This window comes from Lingula anatina, chromosome 2 (genome assembly GCF_051362555.1).
Source record: "Lingula anatina isolate TDL-2025a chromosome 2, LinAna3.0, whole genome shotgun sequence".
In the NCBI taxonomy this organism is placed as follows: Eukaryota; Metazoa; Brachiopoda; class Lingulata; order Lingulida; family Lingulidae; genus Lingula; species Lingula anatina.
Window position 1 is genome coordinate 4,743,924 of NC_141768.1, and position 21,649 is coordinate 4,765,572.

Consider the following 21,649-nt stretch of genomic DNA (forward strand, 5'->3'; position numbering starts at 1 on the left):
ACCCAACAACAACCAAACATTTGATATGACACACTGATATTTGATTAAGATCTGTTGAATTAATACATTTTCTGTACTTCATTTTTTTCGAACAGTTATAGTTATCAAAATGTAAGACTGAACATAAATATTTAAGTAAGAAATGTCTAAATTACATGTTCTGTTTATAAAATCTGGCATTTGTGACGGGCGAAACTTTCACTATCAAACCCGCGAAAAAGCTGTCTCACAGTTTGTGACAGGTATTCGCATTCGTGCTGGAACTAGCCGAAAATATTTCATCACCTGCACGTTTTCTTAGAAGTCAATAGAGAAGGATGAAAGGCTGATCCCGTGTGCGATTGGGAAGGGGTCTAATTTATGTCACATCATTGTATTCCTCCGCAGGGAGTTTTGTATCCCTCCACGGGAGTCGCAATTAAGCTTCATACTGAGTGTTGTATGCATCTTGAAAGGAGTGTCAGAAAGAAAAGATTTGACATCTAAAATGGTAATTAGGAGGCTAAAGATTCCAATTAAGATGTGTTTATCCCATCGTGTTTTGTACTCCTAAAGTGATCGTGAATTATATCTCTACAATGGATACAATAGTGGGAAAGTGAAGCAATTAGGTGGAAAAGGGGTCTCACATGTAGAGAGCGGGTGTGAAAACTTTAATCAGGCAGTAATCCGTATCGTTAAACTGTCTACAGCTGGTTTTTACATTCTAGAGAAATGAATGAATAACGCTATTTGACATGTGCATCAAACCAGACTTTTTTCTTTTCTCTTTCTTTCTTTCTTTTTGGAGCGTAGGGGCGGGGAAGAAGGGGGTGTATTAGTGAAAAAAGAAAGAAAAACTTGCTCAATGTATTCCTTATCACGGCAGATATGAGTTCTTACTCATGCTATTTTGACTCAGATCGAGGCTGGGAGATATCTCATTAAAAGTAACAACACGGTGTGTGTCAAAGTATTTCTTTTTTACGTACGAGAAGCAACAAGAAGCTTTGAAGATAAATTCCCAACTTAATACAAGTCTGTTTGTTTTCAAAAATACCACTAGCTAAGCCTGTAGGTACCGTTACCTAATTTCGATAACGTCGATAATTCCGTGAATCACAGTGTATCGCCCCCGTAACGTGCCCCTGGCCTTTAAATAATTGTTCGATCGCTAGACAGTCATCGCTAGGGTCATTCATTCATTTTGCATTTAAATGGATAAATGCAACAATTGTAATACAAAACTATTCACTAGTTTAAAACTTTTCAAAATGTCGTAAACATATCCTCGCTGGACGCTTCGTCCTGAGCGCTCAGTCGGAGACTATCCCTACATCATATAATAGGTACCTGTATATCAGCTTTGAGCATTTGATGTACAGTGGCCTAGAAGCAAGGTTCGGGTTACATACATTCGTTTTTTATATCTATGTAAAATTTATCCCCCCCCCAAAAAAAATCATCAACTGGGACCTAGAAAAGCACCACTAGGGCGCAGACCTCCGTCAAGGCAGCAAAGTCTCCACTCAATGCCGTTTCATCCCTAAATTTTCATTCTATAATGATTTATTTTTTTATTTTTGATTATTGATTGATTATTGGTTGAATAGTGATCCGGATCACCATCAAAAACTAATCACCTGTTCCTTGGCCCACTTCTGACAGTTCCTGAAAATTTCATCAAAATCGTCCATAACTTTTTGAGTTATGTTGATGACAGACAGACAGACAAACAAACAAACGGGTGGAAACATAACCTCCTTGGCGGAGGTAAAAAACAAAAGTTAAAGTTTGAAATAAAAAAAACGTTGGAGTTTCCTGACACCGTGGGTGTCTTACCTCAAAGTGTTACACAACTGAAGTTTTTTTTAAAGTTAGGATACATATAAAATACTTGCATAGTATATATTGTTATTGACATAAAACGAATGGTCGCCCATTTGACTTACGTTTTACAAACTTTATTAATATTTTTATTGAATTGACAGGAATCAAAATAGAAACAGAAATCAACACATTTAAAACGTGATAAATTGTGTTAAAAAATCAAACGGTTTATGTAAATTTTTTTTTGATTGCCTGTGTTTTCAAAGAAGTTTACTTCGACACGTTAAGATAAAATTTTTGTTGGTGGATTTTTTTTTATTTCTTCATCTTCGCGAGGCGCCCATAAAGCAAAAAAAAAAAAAAAAAAAAAAAAAAAAAAAAAAAAAAAAAAAAAAGCAGGTACTGGTGTAAAATTTATCATCTTATATGAATCTTATATGAATACTTGATATCAGTTTGGTTTTCATACCTTGTTGTCTCTATTAGATAAAAAAATTGTTAAAAAACGATCTTGATCTAAGCCCACTCTTTCACTTATAATCAAGTGCACATGTAGTAATATGTATAATAGTGCAGCTTTTTCATTCATGAATTTTAGTTTCAAAGGTCAGAAATTGGTTTGTTTGATGAGCTTGATATGGTAATTGGTAGTTCTAGACCCTATTAACTTTATATGTACAATATTTTTATATCTCTGCTGATGAATAAACAGAGGTGACAAAGTTTTACTACCATTGTCTTGATTTGAACTGCTTAAAAGCTGTGTTTGAAATGATTAAACAAACACCTTCTTTGAAGCAAATACAAATCAGTAAGATTCGTGAATTTTGATGCAAGGACAGAACATAGGGTGTAGGTTTAGTTATATCTATTAAATCAGCAACAACACAAGGGTTGCGGCATTGACATGTGCATACGCACGTGCATCAGGATCTTTCATATAACCATGGCAGTGTTATTTCTAATGCACGACGTAAAGAAAAGTTCAGTTAAGGTAGCGCAAACCGGCAAAAAATTAGTGAATTAATTTACTCCCAGTAGAACGCCACGGACGCGATATGAAAAAAATTAAAAACACGACGCCAACGGACAAAGGTATACGGTATATCACGGTGACAAACTACACTTTGGGTAACACTTAATACAAGAGAGATATCGAGAATAATTGTTACTAGTTGACTTGTCAATGGTTTCTCTTGTCCCTAATACTCACTAATTAAACAATTTTCTTTCTAGTGCGCCTTGTTACACGTGTCATAGCAGAGGTCATATATACAGAAAAGAAAATTGTTTCATATAAGATCTTTGCTTGGAGTTGAAGAACGGTTAAGAAACGCTAGTCGGATTTTTTCTATGTTCCCATTTTCTATATTCCCTCTTTTGTACGTTTTATTTCATTTCATATAAATCATAGTTCCGATCTATACTTCAGTTATGAAGATAACTGATTCCGCTTACCCAAAGAGAACCCAGCAATCAATCAATTTGTTAATCTGTATACACAAGTACAAGATAATGTTTAACAACGTCTTATTTGCCAAAGGAGTAAGATACCCAGACGAGGTCTATTCAAGCGCCATCTATCGTCAACAGTCCCTCGCACCACCTGTTTGGGAGCTGGCTCTAGCTCTAGCTCATATTTGGAAGACGATATTCAAAACTCCACTTTGGAGTAAAAAATAAGAAGACGGCGGCCATCTTAATTTCGAGATGAAGAATGAAATAAATTACAACATTAATAATACGGAATAAATCCGGGTTGACATGATAAAAGTTTTGTTTTTTATCACGTGCAAACAAATGCATCAGTGACATAACTTTTTACTGGAGTTGCAGGGAATAAAGAAAGCAACAAGACGCTTGTATAATAATAAAGTGTGCCAATATGGCACAATCACAATTGACCATTCACGGAAATGAACCATATGTTCTCAGTGCAAATTTAGTACGAGACAAATTTGAATTGTTCTTCGGTGAACTGAAAGCAATTAAAATTACAAACAAATTTGGTTCTGTAGCGACGGGCACAGCATGCTTTTTATTTCGCGCATTTAATTCTGTTGTTTGGATTAGTTCCTGTTTAAACTTAAAAAAAAGTGTCGTTCCACGATTTTCAATATTTTTAACTAAATTTAAAAAGTTGTATTCAGTACATTAGCGGCGTGAATAAAATAGAAAATATGAATTTCGTAAATTTGTTTACGAAAACATTATAACCCTTTTTTGATTGTTTTAGGGCAATTCTTCTCATTCTGATTCATTTTCCTTTAATCTTTTATCTCTAAAAATGGAGACAGACCTTTTCGACGACGTCGAAACCCAAATGCACAGTTCTCCGTTACACATGATAGAGTTGTCAATGTCGAGCAGGGTAGTTGCCTTTTATTGTTCAGACATTGGTCACCGTAGGGGTGTGGTCATCATCGGCTCAAGCTGGCCATCCAATGGTCGCCAGCCTCGATAATCCATAATACAGATTACTGCCAAGCGGGGCAAAATGCCTAATTTCTCAGTCGGGAAACGGAAAATCGGGAACTAGGATAAACATGGTTGAAGTTATTGGAAGTAACTCATGTTGAGCAACCAAACAGCGGGAAATTCGCAGTTCCCGTCAAGTCCCGCAACGTTGATTGACAGAACGTGTTCTCGACGAGAGTTTACAATAGGACGTTTAATCAAAGGCTCAAACAATGGCTAATTACATGGGACGCGCACGCCATTCGAGGTTCCGCCGGCCAGGTTAGCTGTGTGTTGACGGAGCTAGGAATTAGCCGGCACAAAGAAAACAAGGCGCACGTCATTCACGTTACTGGCTATGACAGGGGATTTGCTGAGCAAGAGCATGCTAGTAATTTGACAGTTAGAGTATAAGAGGCATCCCCGCTAAATGACATCTTGTTTTGACAGGGAAGACCTGTGGTCAACGCCGAAATAAGAAGTACCACAGGTTAACTGAACTTAAGAACTGATCGGGACTGAAGAAAAAAACAACCGACTGAGGCGAGAATTAAATCTGGGTTTCTTATTAAGTTTTGCCAGTTTGTGCAAGACTTTCAAAATTATTTCATCCATCTACTTTGCCAAACGAGGATGAGTTACAGTCTTAACTCTTTTCCACTTTACCCGAGTTGCGCAGCGGACTCGGGTCCAATAGAAGCATCGTACCCAGTCACTCATACAGCGGTAACTGACCGACGGAACAACAATCTCACTGTAAACGGACCGTCTGCCCACCATGCTTTACACATGGCAGCGCCGCCGAAATCTTCCTTTGCGATAGAAGAACTATTAGGCCTGGGAGAAGAACCCTCTAACCCCCAAGGAATATTTTTAGGGTCCATGGGACCCTCGCACGGCTTTCACAGTCCCCCGCCGTATTCTTCGGCGACATCCCATTACCTGCCGTGTAGCAGTAGTAGTGGTACCTTCCCTTCCTTACAGTCCTCGCACGGGCAGGTGCCCTCTACGTGGAGTCACAGCTATGCGTTTGCTTCACCCTCCAGTTTTCCAGCAGCCAACTCACGAGGAGACGACGGGCAGAGATTGCTTGTTCCCAGTCTGAGGCAACCTTCGGTCTTTACAGGTATTTTTTTTATATATTTTTTCATCTTTCCATCTGTATTACATATAAAGAAAAAAGTGGTAAAAACAGACTGTGAGAAAAGAGCCATACTATAGCTGTATCTTCTTATTCGATCATTTCTAATAATTTTAAAGTCAATGCATAATAGGCTCACTTTGCCCTTTTAACCTTTTCGGGCTATTAGATTATATTAGTTTAATCAACAACCACTTTGGTGAACTAATTAGCGGTATAATTTGAGAGCTGAGCTTCACCTTTATTAAGAAATTATCAGTAAGCAGACTGATTTACAAAACACTAACAGTTTTTTTTTTTTTTTTTTTCATTTTAGCCACGGTATTTTCAGAATAGTTTAATGAGTACAGATTTACATACAGTTTGAAACAAAAATTATGTTAATATATGACGTTCACACTTAAAACAGTCTTCTCGTTAAATACGTTAATTTTCATCAACCGTGTCGACAATCGTCAAACTCCCAGAATCCTTACCTCAGTGGAAGACAGAATTATTTTGCAAGAAAATTACAACATGATTCCGCTTTTTTATCTAAAAATCAAGAATGCTTATAAATTATGAATATACCTCTCGTTTATAGGGAAATGAAATCCGTTGCTTGTTGTTATAAGGGTAACGACTTGTGCATACGAACCAAAAAATAGATTGTAAAAAATCAGATATTTGATACAGAAATCTGTTGGAAAAAACTTGAAATAAATGTCCTAAATCTTCGGCTGAAACCTAGAACCTCATGAAATTGCTGTCACTAGTGTTCATTCTCCTTTCAAGATTTCAGATACTTACTCCACTGAATGTAAATATTAAACAACGAAAGCCTGAAAATTATGATGCAATGTTTTGACAATCAATTTTAGACTCAGTCATTAACAGTAAATTTTTTTTGCCAGGAACAGAATTTACCAGGGCCCTTAAGTTTCTTTTGGTATAAATAGAAAATACTCTGCACAACCAAAAATTAGAGAAAAATGACCTTGCGTCTACTAGGGAACTGTTTCATAAGATTTCATTCAAGAGGCAAATAACGTTAGGCTTATCATAACTGTTTTACAATGACATATGCCAATATGCAGGTTGTGTTCATAGCAAAATTATAATGAACACTTTATTACTAATGTGGTCAAAATAAACAGCATTATAACTTTATGTAATATAATATCACCAATGCATGAGCACTAAAATTAAATTATTGTCCTTTTTTCTGACTTTTTCTGCGCAGGAGGTTTAAATCATTCAACCTTACAATGGAAAATGCTTAACATATTTTAATACCAAATACTTCAATATAAATTTCTGATATGTCAGAAAAGCCCTGCAAACGTGAGAATCAACATTATCAGTAGGCCTACATTCAGCTTTATTTCTATATGCGAAATCCTCAGAGAGACTGCAAAAAAATTATTTATTTAATTTCTACAAACCCCTTTCATGGATAGCTACTTATAAGGGTACTGGTTGTTCTCCTTTGGGTTTATGTATGTGTTGAAAAGTAAATGTGTCAGAGTTGCGTGTTATTTTTCCCACCATGGACCTGCCAGTTTAATCCCAGACGTTTCTAGCCCCAGGTTTCTGACATGGCGTTCCGGTGGGCATTATGTTGCGGGCATTTTGCGACAGTTAGGGATCATTACCCTTCCAAAATGCACACAATTACCAACCAAATTGTGCGCAATAATTTACAGATTGAACTATAGAAAGGTGTCACACATAGTTTGAACAACAATTTCTGACCATGTAGCTGAAATTTGTTATTTAACTATTCAAAGCACGAATAATATAGGATGTATAACTTAGAAGGCTTATTTTGTAACCATCATATCTAACCTGTACAATTACTGGGAAATTGGAATTCCAATTAACTATGTGAACAACAGCCATGTAACGATTTTACGTAAGTAAAACGTAATGACCTTGGTCTCTGTACACTATAATCAATTAATTAGAACAAAAATTAGGGGAGATACCAAAGTTTACTTCTTGAGAGAACAAAAACAAATGAAAAGACAAAAATACGCACCAATCATATTTAGACTTATCTTTATTTTCAGAACTACTTTGAATGCGAGCGTCATCGTCTTTTTAAAGGATGATTAATGCAGAGTTTTATCCATAAAAACTATCTGTGAAAATTGTCAAATTATCTCGGATAATTAAAAAACAGATGACCGAGAAAACTCATTAAATTTAATTAATGTATATTTAGGATATAACATTTCTGCAGTTCAAAAGTAAGTTTGTCTGTTGTTTCTGCAATTATAAATCATTTAATTCTAATAAATTGTTTAATTTTAACAGGGCCACCTGAAGGATTCACAGATCCAGGAAACGCGGACAGTCAGAGCGGGAAAAGAAAGAAGAAAAGGCGACACAGGTGAGAGGCCATTTTCATTACAATAGAGTCAATATTCCTAGACAAATATTATGGGAAATGGTTTTGTTGAAATTCCATTGATTGGCATTTGTTTCAAAATATTTCACCTATGTTTTAACAATTTCCACATTACTCGATCCGTAACTGTTTAGATAATTGAATCACCAAAATAAGCATTTAGAATATTCTAATAAAATTGTATACATAGAAAATCTTCGTAGACGTGTAGATATTCGCGTGATTCAATAATACGAAATACCCCAATTAGTGGTTAGCCGTGATTGCGTAACCTGCCAACTTCTTCCATTCACATCGCCTCCCCTGGTCAGTGATCGGCCTGTCTTGACAAGCCATCAATCAAGTCCTAATCATTGCCGATTAACATGGTAGGATGTAACTCAAGCCGGAAATTCGCAATGGCACGACACCTCAAGAACAAACAAGCAAATATTATCAGTGAAATATTAATGGGATCAAATGTCTGAATGAGTGATAGGGACTGCAGAGTGTCCTCCTCGTTCTGTTTGTTTTTATATTCCACTGTCCATAATTCAATTTCATGACATAAGAATCGCGTATTGTACAGACGCTCAGACGCTTTGCTACGAGCAATCAGTTTCCTTGTGTACCACAGATAAACCGAAAAGAAATAATAAGAGAAAACACTATAGATTTATGCTAGTCGCTGGTGATCAAAAAAGGCTGAGCATAACAATTAGTTTTTTATAGAAAGTATATCTGTGATTGTAGCTGACGACTTGTTTTGAGACTACAGTGCTAATCAATTATCGAGTAAACAAAACTCTTGGCATACAGTGAGGCGATTAACATTTCCCGCAATTAATAAAGGATTATTTTATAATAAAGAAGGAATGTACCTCTGGCGCGCCTAATTGACCCACTGTTGGTTTAAAAATGCATTGATCGAATACCCCGATTGCCAGAGCCTGTTGCAAGCTACAGTATAAATTGCTCACTCGACATCTTTCTTCTTTTTACATGTATATCAATAAAATGACATTGCTTGGATTTTCTTTTTGTGTTTTCTGTTATTGTAAGGACTTAAATTTCCTTCTACGTTACGTGCAAATAATTATTCTCTTTGTATATTCTACAGATAGCATTCAGTAATCTAGAACAATATTTTCCCTCTAAACGTGATATTTAATAATAATACTCCAACAAAAAAACTAATACGTCTTTGATTAATTAGTTCTAGAGAGTCCTGACGTCTGTCTAATTATGATAAGATTTGCCGGCTATGTAGTATTAGCTCTCTAATCCCAGTTGGCTGAATACCAAAAAAGTTGATCAGCTTGTGAGTTGGCTGAATTTTGAAAATTACTAATCATAATTACACGAAACAGCTAAAATCGTTCCAACTCTGATAATTATCGCGACAGCGCGGTCTTTTATGCGTCAGATATTAGGCCATTAAATTCGTATTACATTTTGTCATCGTGTCAGCGTTAATGATTTGCGAAGGCCTCGCCTTTTTTCACATTTAAGAATGAACGAAAGTGCAGGACATATCCAACTTCAGTCAACAAATATTTCCACTGTGATTTCAGTAAGTGCATCTGTCCATTATACAATCCCTTCTGGCAAGATGTTGTATGAAGTGCCATTTTTTGTGTGACTTTGGTCTAATAGTCACCTTGTGCGAGTCCTTTTGGTATCTTATTGGCTGAGAAAGTATAAAAAAGTTTTTTTTTTAACTGTACTGGAAAAACTTGGAAGGTGAAACATTGGATAAATTTAGCATTAATTGTGGTAAAATGGATTGAAAAAAGATTTGGTATGAAATTGCGTAAAAGGCAAATAAAAATGTGTTCTATAATTATGTATTGAAAATATTCTTTTTAATATTTTAGTCCTTAAAATTCTTTGAATTTTATTAAATATTTTTGACTGTCTCGTTTAGAATATTTTGAATCTGTGAACATATTCGTTTTTATTTTAAAAAATGCATGATACGATTTCTTTGGGTCTGTGCAAGAAACACGTGGATGTCGCAACGAAAAAATGGGAATATAAAGAACGCCCTTTCTATCATGAATTCAGTCTTGGACATAATAACGTCATTATGTTCGACATTCAGTCAATGGAAATTTGGTTCTCCCATCTAAAGACGTAGAAATGAACGATGACGGGATTATGATAATGAGGATGAAGGCAGCTGTAAATCAAGACAGTAAAATTGTGCTTTCCTTCACGGCGATGATAAATTCGAACTCGACATGTGTTCAAATTTTCATATACAAGGTGATCTAATTCCTTTCATCCTCAACATCGCACGTCGTATCACGGTCAATATTTGATCATATTTATTGCTTTGTTTCCGGTATATTGCACGAACGCAAACTCTGCGAGTGAATCACAGACGATGGGTGTTTGCTATCTCTAATTACACAAAGAACATTTCCTATTTTCCCTCCTTCAGATAACTTAGCTAATTAATCCCTTCGCCCATTGTTTTGATAATTCTTAGCGCATTATCTCCCCTGCGCAAAAAGCAAACTCAATCCGACATTCTTGGCCGGGCGTTACGTTGCATGGCTGTTGGTATTCTATAGCTATCATGGAATAGCCTACTCCAGCGTCTCGGATTATGTCGACTTGAGCTTTGAGTATAGATCGCCTGATGCTGGTCACACTGATAAGAATCAGACTGAGGGGTTTTTTTCTGGAAAGATTTTCAGTTAGGTTCAGAAAAGATGATAATCCGCAATACATTTTGAAAAAGGATGGGTGAGCACTGTTTACCAGTTAAATCAAAATAAAATTTCAATTTTACTTTTCGCTGATAAATGGACTGAGGGGTCTTTCAAAAAATCTTCAGAAGTAACACATGATTAGAAAGCCTCTCAGTCTTTCCAAAGTGACATTTTAAAACTACATGCGTAAAACTGATATGAACCATTACATTGTATTTGTGATATTTATTATACTTATGAATTTGTTGCGCTGATTAGACAAAACAGGAGACCTGGTATTGCATTCATTATCAGTAATAATCCGTTAGGTAAGAGAGAGAAGAACATGGGGCAGAAATAACTCCATTAAACAAATATCCCTGGGTTTTTCGACAATGTTTCCAGTTTTCAGAATTTTTTTCGATTTTTATTAAAAAACGTCACATTCCTGTTCATAACATAGATTGTCAATATCGGTAAGTCCGACCGAAATTCTTTGCGGTTATCCGCAATAAAGAGCTACCGAGCGTAACTTTGTATTAAATTTTTAACTGCTCATGTTGTTTAATTTTTTTACAAAGAAAGCCTAAACTCGGAATATTTTAACGACATTAATTCACGCCCAATACCTTCTAAGGCGGGCACTTCATAGTATTTCTTGTTGCGATTTGAAGTCAACAAAAGCAGTGAGTTCAAAGACAAAGCAAAGCAGTTCTCACTGTATCATTCTAAACAACAAATATTTGCATCATTTCAAATAAGCCGCTTCACAAACAGCTTTCTCCTTGTAATACTGCATATAACGGCGGATGGGATTTATCAGATTCACCTATTGCAGCTAGAACAGCCCTTCTGTACGATACTCACCTTCTTTAATTTCTTATGTTCTATTCATTTATGAATCTACCTAACTATTTATTTATTTATTCATGCATTTACTCATTTATTTTTACGTATATCTGAACATTTTCGCAAGTACATACTGACGCGTAAGATAGAATATTCATTTATTTGTTCGTTCGTCTGTTTGTTAGTCTGTTCGTTTGCTCATTTAGTATTTACGTGTTGGTTAAAAAAACTATTAAACCTTTTTAGCCAAACATCAGTTTATTTGATAAGAAATCATTACGAGTCTGGCGACAATATTTTGTGGTGTACAAAAAGCAGCATATATTGATTTTAACAGAGACATCAACGACCTCGTTCCATTTGTATTTTAGGACCATTTTCTCCACGCCCCAAGTGGACGAACTAGAGAAAGCGTTTAAGGACGCCCATTATCCAGACGTCTATGCCAGAGAAGTTTTGTCGCTAAAAACCGATCTTCCAGAAGACAGAATACAGGTGAGGAGGGCATCCTTGATAGAATTTGTGTGGCAGTGTCCTTCGCTTTACAGATTTCTGAAGATAAAAATAATGATGCGTCTTTTCCCTAATTCCCTAATAATAGCAAGATGTTTCTTTAACTCAACAATATATTTCTCTTTCACAGGTCTGGTTTCAAAATCGACGCGCAAAATGGCGAAAAACCGAGAAGAAATGGGGCAAAAGCAGTATCATGGCAGAATATGGTCTGTACGGGGCAATGGTGAGACACTCACTGCCACTGCCAGAAGCCGTGATCAAATCTGCGGAAGAGGAGGGAGAAAATAACAGCGCCCCCTGGCTGCTAGGTGAGTTTTAATAAGTTTATGTATAGGGCCACTGTTATTGCTTATTGACCTTGTAAATTTGATACATATAATTGAGTAATTAATAATGTGCAAATTATGCTATCAAAACGTAATCGTAATTTGATTGTGAACCTAAATTATTATGTTTTTTTTTATTAAACGTCGAAAAAAACTTTTCTTTTGAACATTTTGATTAAACATTGCATTCATTGGAGTTTCCGAGGAATACAGCAGTGTTGTTGAATATTCTTCAGGGATGCACAAAAAATCGGCGGAGGTTAATTCGTCAATGAAAAACGAGGGAGGTGAAAGGCCGGTCTCCATAGCTGATAAAGACAGTTTTCGAACGGAGAGTATTGCAACACTGCGAGCCAAAGCACAAGAATACTCAGCAAAAGTAGTCCTTGACGCTCGCGTGGAGGACGATTCTGAGGGCAATTCGGAAGACAGTAGGGACACTTCACTCGAATCTCAACCGTCTCGAGATGATCTGAATTTATAAGAAGAAGAATTAATTTTTAGAATTTTTATCCAAAGTTTATATCTTTGTGGGGATAATCACTGACAGTTGACAACACCAAGACCTGCTAAAATAAAGCACGATATTGTTACTTTTGTAGTAAATGGAAATATGCATGTATGATCAGCGTGTTCTCGTGGAGCTATCGAGCTCCAAACTCGATGCTGATGCTTATGTTGATGCTCCAATCTCTTTGATATCTTTTAATATAGATATCTACTTTTGTCCCCTGTGAATATGTCACGTGGGAAGTTACTTGCATCTGTTAGTTTTAAAAGTGTAATTTTAGGGCAAAGATCATTTTAACTCTTTCAACGCAGACTGTCCTAAAGAAATACATGTATAAGTGTAAGACAATGACAATTCCACGCACTACCTCTTTAATTAAGCCTCGGTTGCTTTTTTTTTTTCATGTTGATCTTGGTGTCTGCAATTCCATCATCCCTCTGTTCAACAACGCAGTCCCCGTTAAAATTAGACATTGAGGTTTCCTAGATTATGCACTAATAGTTTTTATCTGCTATGAGCGTATGCTCCAAAAGCGTCGATCGCTGTTTGTCTGTAGCAGACGACCTATTGTTGAATTATTTATACCTGTTTATAAGATGTTGTGTAACATAAACCAATATTTATTTATTAAGTTGTGCGTGATGTAGATGTTTCCCTTTGTCACCAAAAGTTTTATCATTGCCATGAAACCATTTGTTTCGTGCATTTAGAATTATCCAAGCATCAAGTGCCAGCTAATGATATTAGGTAGAGTCACGCCTAGCATTCCAAGGTAATATACCAAGCCCTGTTACCAACACTGAGTCATTTTCAAGTCACGCTACACTGTTAGTCTGTTATAAATTATGTTGATGCTCCATACCAACTTTTGTCACTGAATTTTGATCAATAGGAATTGTGTAGTATTACGTTTAATGATACTTAAAATTTCTGAAAAAAATATTTTGAGTTTGATAAGGCGAAGGTGGAAGTCAGATTATTACGCATCCCTCTGTTTTCAAGCGTGATGAATGCGCCCAGTGTCAGTGCAGCTAAAGCAAATCTTCTAAGTAATCGGCAGTGAAATGAAATATTTGTGTAGAACGTTGCAATTGATAAACTGGTGTTTTTTCTTGTTTGAATATTCAGTTGTACATAAAGATGTCACTTGATCAGCAAACAGTTAATTATTTTTTGACTTCTAAGAAACGGTTCCTTTGCCTTAGTTATCTACGTGTATCAAAAAATATGTATGAACTTCATCTTGCCAAACGATACGTAAGTCTACCTCCTTGATTAATTGGAAATACTGTCTATGAATAACAGAATAAATATACTTAAAACATATCTTACTATTGCAATGTGATGTGTTTGATTCTTGTGAGGCAGTGACCATTCAAAATTACATCAAGATAAAAATCATTCAGGTGAAGAATTATTTTAAAAATTATCCCTATTTGTTCATAAACGAATTCTTTATTGCGTTTTAATACAAGGAAAATGTTAAGAGAGTGGTAGGCTATTATTCACAGATATTTCTCTGGGCTTATTCTGTACACATTACTATACAGTAAGAATTTTTTGGCAAATAAAGAAAATGACGTCATCACCCACCTGGCCTCTGGTTGAAAGTAGTGAATGAATTTTACACAGGGCATAGCATTTTAAGTTAGCAAGAAAAAATAGAATAAACTAGAAAAGCACTCAGAAAGCGCGACCTTCGCCAAGACAAACAATTAATTAATTAACAAATCATCACCAAAATATAATGATTTCTTCCTTTATCCATTTCTGGCCTAGCCTGAAAATTTCGTTATAAATTATTTAATTTGTTTATTTCTTAATAGATCATCACCAAAATATAATAATTTCTTCCATTAGCCCTTCGTGACCTATCCTGAAAATTTCATCGAAATCCATTCATTACTTTTTTAGCAGTGCTGTACAAAGACAAACCTACTAATGGTTACAAAAAGCATTACCTCCTCCGTTTAAGGAGGTAATATAACGGCATTGATAGTAAAAGTAAATTTAGATCGTTTTATTATAGATCTAACGTTAGAAATCCCTGATGCTCTGTAAACCAAAATTTTCTTTCAAAATAATTCTATGATACTGTGCATAGAGTTACAATAACTTTGATGATTTTTCTGATTTGTTTCGGAAATTTTGGAAAAAAAAATTAGAACCTAAAACAACTATTGGTCTTACCTTGCAAAGATCAATTAGCTGCGCCACCTAACGACGAAGTAGAAAACTACAGCTGTTTACTTCCGTTTTCCCAAGAACACACAGTGTACCGGTACGTGGGGATGATCGAGAGGCATTCACAAAAACTGTGTAAACTTAGATATCACTTGTGAGTTATTGAAAGGCCATTTTACTGAAGAAGATTGTATTATTTCTGTGAGTACGTGCGCCCTTACTTGCTTTGATGGCGAAGTTTAAAGAGAGAGAGAGAGAGTTGGGGGGGGGGGGGGGGTACCGTTTGTTGGGATATAGAGTATGCAGCACTGCCACCAGTCAGCAAATCATTGAGTGTTGACTTGTTATTTATTTCCATGCTTCCATTTGCCCATAGCTTTGCAATGTTCCAGTAATAAGAACACGTAAAACACCATGTGCATATATTCATTTACTGGTACTGGTCATGGGTAGATTAATTACTACATAGTTGTACATGTACATCATTGTACTGAACTGGTTTAGTATGACAAGTGTATTAAAGCTTATGTAATGTTTTATAATTTCAGGGCAAAAATGTCAGATCCTCTTCTAGACAGATACAAGGCATCAATGGTATTGAGTGGTGTCGGAGATGCCATGGGATATAAAAACGGAAAATTTGAATTCAACTTTGTAGGTGAAGATATCCACAAGGAAGTGAAGAAGCTAGGAGGGATCAGTAAACTTAAAATAAAATGTAATTTTGCAATGTTAGATGTACTAGTCATCTTTGTCAGAAAATATGATTCGCTCTTTTTTTTTCAGTCAAATTTGGTATTTTAGCTATGGTAACTTACAGTAGTTCAGTTATTTTGTCTGTGGGGCTACATTTTAACTGTTGTACATACTACTAGTATATATGGAACAAAAAAAAAGTATTCTGTCATTGTCTGGTTCAATCAAGAACACGGTCCAGGTTGTTGATATGTACAGTCATTATATTTTCCTCTTCTAGCAGTTTCAAGAATGTTTTAATTTTATTAATCAACATATTAGACATGGGTACCCTGTAAATATGTTTGTAGCATTGTATATGCATTGCTGTTATATTATTACATACTAGGGTATGTACATGTATATGGTGTATGGTATGAACATTTAAATTCTAGTGCCTGACTGGAGAGTTAGTGATGACACAGTTTTACACCTTGCCACTGCTGAATGTGAGTATAGCAAACTTTAGGTGCATCATTCATATTAATTTATTAATTTTAGTTTAAGTGCACTGTAAAATAGCCAAAACAAGTCGCTCTTTGGCTCTTTATTATTTTGTTGAGTACAGATATGGCAGTTTAGTTTGTCTGCCATTAGCTGATTGAAGTGCAAAAAGATGGTAATGCTAAATCAAAATATGTTAAAATGTTCAACATTCAAAAATAATTTCCTTCAAGTTTTTCAAAATCTCACCTTAACCAACATGCAAGTAATAATTTTGATATATTTCAGCTCTTGCAAGAAAGAGTAAAAATGGCGACAAAGAGGCTTTGTATCTGGATATTGCTAAGAGTTACAAGGAAGGAATGCATGATATGAGTGGCAGAGCAGCAGGTACATTGTAAACCAGTTATGAACTTCTCATATAAAGGAAATAGAATTTCCAGCAGTTGCAAGATTTCTTATGGGCTGATTAATATGTAACCTTTAATTAGTATGTAACACAGTGTTTTCCATGTGGTGACAATAACCATGCATGCAGTGTTTAAAATAAGATGTGTCCAATTGCTATAGAATTTTTTTTCTGTTCTCTTCCCTAGTTATTTTATTCCAAATTTGTTTGATCCAAGAACTGCATTGATAAGTGCTGGTAAACTACATATACTGAAAGTAAATCATGGAGCTGTTTCTTCACTTGTTTGTTGAGAAAAGTGCAATGTTGTTTTGGTCCATTGTTTATTAGAAAAAAACTTATGACTGAATAACAATGTCTAAATATTCATTAAGCTTTTTCTTTGGAATAAGAATATGTTCTTTTCTTTAACTTTCAGGTCCCACAACAATGCAGGCGTGTTCACAACTACGCCCAGAGAGACCTAAGGGATATCAAGTGCCTTTCAACACAAGGTACAAAGCATTCATCACACTCACCCATAGGCAGTACCAGTGTGCTAGTTTATACAGTGGCTACACTCAGTATCAACAACCCTTATCACTGTTATCAGCCATTGTAAATACTAGCATTCTGACACTTTGGGAGTTTGTGAGTTTGCACGAAACCAATTATAAATATTATTTTTGTAAGTTATTAAATTTTCAAGATGTTACACATTTTAAACTTATAATTCACATTGTGTCACCTGTCTCTAAACTGCTGGTTATATAATTATTATAAATAATTAATTTTAAGCGCATCATGTGGATATCCCTTAGTCCCCTCCCTCTCTCTCTCTCTCTCTCTCTCTCTCTCTCTCTCTCTCTCTCACACACACACACACACACACACACACACACACACACACACACACACACATGCTGTGACCAGGGTGGGCATAGTGATACACACACTATGAAAGGTGGGAAAACATAAGGATTACCATTGCTGGGCTTGGTGAGCTTAGCTTGGTCAGGCTATACATACTGTAGAGAAAAGGGCACATGGACTATCAAGATACAACATGTAGGTCAACCTGACCATCTTCAATGTAAATATGACTTCATATTCTTAACAAAGACTACAGCATATCAACCTGTGTACAATGTAAATATAACTCCAAATTATTAATAAAGACTACAACTTGGAGGTCAACCTTCCTTCAATGTTAAGTAACTTCTAGATATTCTTAACAAAGACTACAACATGAAGGTCAACCTGTCTACAATGTAAATTGACTAATAGATATTCTTAACAAAGACTACAACTTGTAGGTCAACCTGTCTACAATGTTAATTGACTTCTACATATTCTAAATAAAGACATACTATATATTCTATGTGCTATATTCCAGGGGAGGAGGCTGTGGAGCTGCTATGAGGTCAATGTGCATTGGACTTAGATACCCAAGGTGTGTACTTTAAATTCTCATTTTTAGAGGATGGAATGTTTAAAATTCTGGTTACCTAATCAGTTATCACTGAGCTTTAAAAGTAAAAACAAACAAACAAACAAAAACATATTTGTTTCAAACTACATTATTTCTCAAACTTTTTTTTCCATATTGTTTGTGTACTGAATCTTGGCTTTAGAATTCCTTCTTGGTTGTGTAATGAGTGATCCAATACTGACATTTGTTTAGACCCGAGGATCTGGATGACCTGATTGCGGTGAGTGTAGAAAGTGGCCGAATGACACACAACCATCCTACAGGATACCTGGGCTCTCTGGCATCTGCTCTCTTTACAGCTTATAGCATTCAAGGTGAGTTACGTCTCATCCTACAGGATACCTGGGCTCTCTGGCATCTGCTCTCTTTACAGCTTATGGCATTCAAGGTGAGTTATGTCTCATCCTACAGGATACCTGGGCTCTCTGGCATCTGCTCTCTTTACAGCTTATGGCATTCAAGGTGAGTTATGTCTTGTCAGCATGTTCTTCGTCTTTATGTTCATTTCAACACAATCATCTTCTGATATAAACTAAATCTTCACAGTGTATAGCATTCAAGGTGAGTTATATCATGTCAGTGTAATCGATTGATTGATCATCAGCTTTGTGTTCGTTTCAACTGATTTTTACCTTTTTTGAAAATGTGTGATGTAATATCCCTCTCCCCAATCCCCCTCAGAAAATTGCACGTATGTGCTTATATTGTTTCATCACTGAAGATTTGTGAGAATTATTATTATTATTATTTATTGACAGTTAGTGGATGACCATCTCAGATGTGAGGGTCAGTGTATTAATTGCCTATTTAACTGCTGATTACATTTTTTTAGGTACAGAGATATGTTTTTACTGATCATGAGACAGACAGCATTTAACTGAAACTCTTTTAGGTAAACCAGTGAATTCTTGGGGCGCTGGATTGATGTCAGTACTTCCAAAGGCCTTGAAGTATGTGGAATCACAAGAAATAGATGTGGCAGAAAACCAAGAACATTGGTAATGAGAAATGGCAAATTCTCTCAAGTATACTTGCAAAGCATTTAGAACTCTTTAAGTTACTCTCATATGTCACAACATTTGGGTTTTCAGTTTATTTAAAGTAAGATACAACAAGAATTTATTTTCTATGTAGTATTGATTATAGGTAAGACTTTCTGGTAACATATTACACGTTATGATGACGGTTGTTGTGCGCCTCTTTATTATATTTAGTGATGTGAAAGTGTTGGTTGTCTTTTAATACTACATGTATGTATATAAATTTTCATTCAGGGGTTATTTTACAAGAAAGTGGGAAGACTACCTTAGAGTGAGAGGAGTTACAGATGGCACAGCAGATCCCACTTTTCCTGAAGTATATGGGGTTAAGGAGAGGGATGAATTCTATAAATCTTGGAGTTTTGCTGGCTGGGGAGGAGCTAGTGGACATGATGCACCACTGATTTCGTAAGTCTCAAAAATAAGAAGTTTGGCAAACACGGAAAAGGTGTGTCATAGAAAACGTAAATGCTTAAAAAAGATTGCTTTTATTAAGCTGTATATTTACAGATTAATTCGAAGTTTTCTCCCTTTTTTTGGCCTTATTTCCTTTCTTCTTAACATGTATTTCCAATATTTATAATTAGTATTAATTGGATAATTATATATTTTTCAGGTATGATGCTCTACTTGGTTCAGGCAATTCCTGGGAGAAATTGTGTGAGAGGTTAGCTATTGCACATCACTGGCAGAAAACAGATAGTGTGGCAAAATACATCTTATAAAAATCATCTTATATATTTATTTAATAGCCCTGTTTGATTGGATGGGCCAGTTTCTCAGTGTTTTCAGTAATGTAATTGGAGACACGATTTGAGACACCGTGCACCTGCACCCAATGTATTTCTTCCACCATCCAGTGCTGGTGTATTTGGGTATAATAGTTTTGGAGAACAGGTAACCTGTAACAGCAGGCTCCTAGAGCCCATTCCCATTCTGTGAAGATCAATCTAACTCCTCAGGGACTCTCGCTGAATGCAATCAAATTAACTGAATGACACACCTTCTCTTGTTCCTGATGTACTCAAATAATCACTAGCTTTTCTTAATTTTACTTAACGCTAAGTGGAGGCATGTTAAGCTTATAATTTTATTGCATTTAGCAAGAGTACTCGCAAAGTTTGATCCATGTACACAGAACAATAATTTCATTGGGAATGGACCCTCACAAATGTTCTATTATGACAGTATAATGTACAGTGTCATGTTTAATTTCAGGGCCATGCTTCATGGTGGTGACAATGACAGCACAGGGGTGATAGCAGGTGCTTGCTATGGTGCTATGTATGGTTTTCAGGGGGTACCAGAAAACCACTACAAAAAACTAGAATACAGAGATAGACTGGAGAAGGTAGCTGAACAGCTGTATCAACTGGCTAATAACTGACTCATTTTCCAAAACAATGAAGAATAGATAAAGGGGGTTGTAATTTTATTAATCCAGGGTAAATGATTATTATGCAGTGAACACTAAATTTGTAAGTGTTGTGATCAGAGACAACCAGATCAGACACATTGGATAATATATTAATCAGATTTTTTAAAACAAATTTCCAGTTTTTAGCCAAACCATTTATAAATTGGTAATGATAATGAAATATTTGTCATTTCTTATGCCAAAGTAATTTGGTCAAAATAGACTGCGGTCAGTTAGAAAAGAAAATTGGAGAAGAGGGTTAACTAACAGAATGAAATTTTAATTTATTAAAATAAACAAGACATAAATTGTAGAACCAATTTGATTTCATTATTAGATGCAACATACCTGATCATGATTTTCAAATAATTAGTAGAGGTAACTACAAATACTGTTCAAATCGAGTAGTAGACAGCTGATGTTCTGGGTACTGTGATATTTTTAACTACACAATTAGTATTGCACTGTGGATAGATAATGTGTATTTTATTGAACAAGTTTACAAGGTACTATCTTTGAACACGAATGTTAATATTTCTCTTTTGAGAATATCAGTAATGTCCACACAAGAAGAATATCACTTCACAAAGTAATTTGTAACACAGCAACTATGACACCTGAACAATTGTTAGCCCAGAATTGTTCATTTGACCAAATTTATTTCTCTGTCCACTATAATCTGTGATAAATAAATATTTATATTTGTTTTTACAATGGTATTTTACACATTTTTAATGACCAACTTCCAGATCATGTTTTAGTTGAGATAAAGGTGTAATTTAATCTTTCCTCGTTTTGCTGAAATTTTTGTAATTAGTCATGCAATATACATGACAGGGCTCTGTCAGATTGTATTTTGATAGGTTATATTTACAGTAAATAAAGTAAAATGCTCTTTTTATGATTAGTGTGGAATTCAGATACCACTGGAGTTCATTCTCTGTAGATGATTTAGAAAGGATTAATCCAATCTGAGACAGAGTGCTACAGTGAAATTATAAGTGAAATAAATGTGTACTAAACAGAAGAACAGACTTTTATGTTTTGTTTTGTTTTTTTTCATTAAAATAGCACAAATTTTGTCCTCATCCAACAGTTTCACAGTGATCAGATATTGTTAGAAAAAAGAAGCTTGTTATGGTTGTGGAGAACTGTCCCTTGTACATCTACATCAAGGGTGCATCTGTATGTAAGTTTTCTTTGAATTTCGGAAATGAAAATAAATAAGAATAGTGACTTTTATGCACATTTTATTATCAATTTAACTCAA

At 35.4% G+C, this 21,649-nt stretch overlaps 2 protein-coding genes across 4 annotated transcripts; both read left to right on the top strand.

Moving 5' to 3' along the window:
- The first annotated feature begins 4,314 nt into the window (after window positions 1-4,314).
- LOC106174198 (uncharacterized) lies at window positions 4,315-14,005 on the top strand. The gene is made up of 5 exons (XM_013555632.2): window positions 4,315-5,392; window positions 7,706-7,781; window positions 11,698-11,821; window positions 11,970-12,150; window positions 12,405-14,005. Exons 1-5 carry the CDS (start codon window positions 4,900-4,902, stop codon window positions 12,650-12,652), a joined length of 1,122 nt encoding a protein of 373 aa, XP_013411086.2. The 5' UTR covers window positions 4,315-4,899; the 3' UTR covers window positions 12,653-14,005.
- Window positions 14,006-14,910: 905 nt separating this feature from the next.
- LOC106174255 (ADP-ribosylhydrolase ARH1) lies at window positions 14,911-21,409 on the top strand. Of its 3 annotated transcripts, none has more exons than XM_087004669.1 (11): window positions 14,911-15,064; window positions 15,412-15,581; window positions 15,994-16,047; window positions 16,331-16,432; window positions 16,870-16,945; window positions 17,827-17,883; window positions 18,115-18,236; window positions 18,815-18,920; window positions 19,197-19,370; window positions 19,579-19,629; window positions 20,181-21,409. In XM_087004669.1, the coding sequence occupies exons 2-11, from the start codon at window positions 15,419-15,421 to the stop codon at window positions 20,347-20,349; spliced, it is 1,074 nt and encodes a 357-aa protein (XP_086860795.1). In that variant the 5' UTR covers window positions 14,911-15,064; window positions 15,412-15,418; the 3' UTR covers window positions 20,350-21,409. The 3 variants fall into 3 exon arrangements, with proteins under 3 accessions (XP_086860795.1, XP_086860796.1, XP_013411174.1); XM_087004670.1 differs by having other exon boundaries at window positions 14,920-15,068; XM_013555720.3 differs by having other exon boundaries at window positions 14,926-15,017.
- The last annotated feature ends 240 nt before the right edge of the window (window positions 21,410-21,649 follow it).